At 45.1% G+C, this 1,291-nt stretch overlaps 1 protein-coding gene across 1 annotated transcript; it reads left to right on the forward strand.

The window, feature by feature from the left end:
- On the forward strand, positions 1–646 carry LOC119655385 (histone H1-like). The gene has a single exon (XM_038061256.1). It carries the CDS (start codon positions 23–25, stop codon positions 644–646), a length of 624 nt encoding a protein of 207 aa, XP_037917184.1. The 5' UTR covers positions 1–22.
- The last annotated feature ends 645 nt before the right edge of the window (positions 647–1,291 follow it).

Genomic DNA, 1,291 nt, shown 5'->3' on the forward strand with positions numbered 1-1,291 from the left:
CTTGTACTCGAACCTATTCGCTATGGCAGAAGGATCAGCACCAGTCGCCGCCCCAGCCGCAGCCAGCCCGAAGAAAGGAAAGAAAGCAGCAGGTGGACCAAAGAAGCCGAAGTCAAAGCCAACTCATCCCCCAACTTCTTCAATGGTGAACGCTGCTATTAAGTCTCTGAAGGAACGTGGAGGTTCATCGCTTCCAGCCATCAAGAAGTACTTGGCCGCCAACTACAAAGTCGATGTCCAGAAACTGGCTCCTTTCATCAAGAAGTACCTGAAGAGCGCTGTTGCCTCTGGAAAATTGGTGCAAACTAAGGGAAGTGGTGCCTCCGGTTCATTCAAGCTCCCAGCGAAGGAAAAGACTGAAAAGGCGGCTAAACCGAAGAAGGCAGCAGCAAAGAAACCTAAAGCCGCAGCTAAACCAAAGAAGACTGGAGAGAAGAAAGCAGCTAAACCCAAGAAGCCTGCCGCAGCTAAGAAAGCAGCATCTGGTGCCGCTAAAGCAGCCAAGAAATCTGGAACTGTAAAATCCAAGGCACCAAAGGAGAAGAAGGCGAAAGCCCCAAAAGTAGCTAAAAAGGCACCAAAGCCAAAGAAGGCAGCAGGAGCAACAAAGAAAGCGGCTCCGAAAAAGGCAGCAGCGAAGAAGTAAATTGTGAATAGAATCGATTTCTATTTCATTGAGGATTCCTCACAAAACCCAAAAGTCCTTTTCAGGACTACCATAAATCTTCCCAAAGAGTAAAATTCCATTTCTGCTTCAGTTATACTGTTGTAATACGGAAGCGACTATCAAATGATGACATCCACGCCGATGTAAGCCGCTTTTTTGGTTATGCACATTCAGAAGAGAATTCCTAAATTTATTGCACGAGTTCTCAACTGAAGAAAAAAAAACGAAACTGCATTAAATTTTGCAAAATGGCTTACTTGAAATTGGAATGCCATTAAGCAACATTTTCTGGAAGATTTTCTTTTGCAATGAACTTTACGTTGCAAGAATATTATGTTGCAATACAGATTCTATTCGGGGCTAAGGTGAATAACGTCCCTTCTTACCTTTCTGATCAGGACTTCTTATCAAATCTGAAGCAAATGTTGGCCAAATGTATCGCCTTACTTAATGGTGGGACCACTCTCTTCCCTGGGAAAGAGTCCAATACTTTGGCAGATTGATTTCGATCACACGGCAGTGGCAATCTCACCAGACACCCTGCCCGCCTGCTCTGCGGATCATCATCACTGAAAGCGGTTACGGATCTTGTCGCAATACAGCGAAGGAGTAAGTTGGTTCTCA

Source organism: Hermetia illucens, chromosome 4 (genome assembly GCF_905115235.1).
Source record: "Hermetia illucens chromosome 4, iHerIll2.2.curated.20191125, whole genome shotgun sequence".
Taxonomy (NCBI): Eukaryota; Metazoa; Arthropoda; class Insecta; order Diptera; family Stratiomyidae; genus Hermetia; species Hermetia illucens.

Coding starts and splice junctions, on each gene's coding strand:
- LOC119655385 (XM_038061256.1), top strand. CDS start 23: ATGGCAGAAGGATCAGCACCAGTCGCCGCCCCAGCCGCAGCCAGCCCG.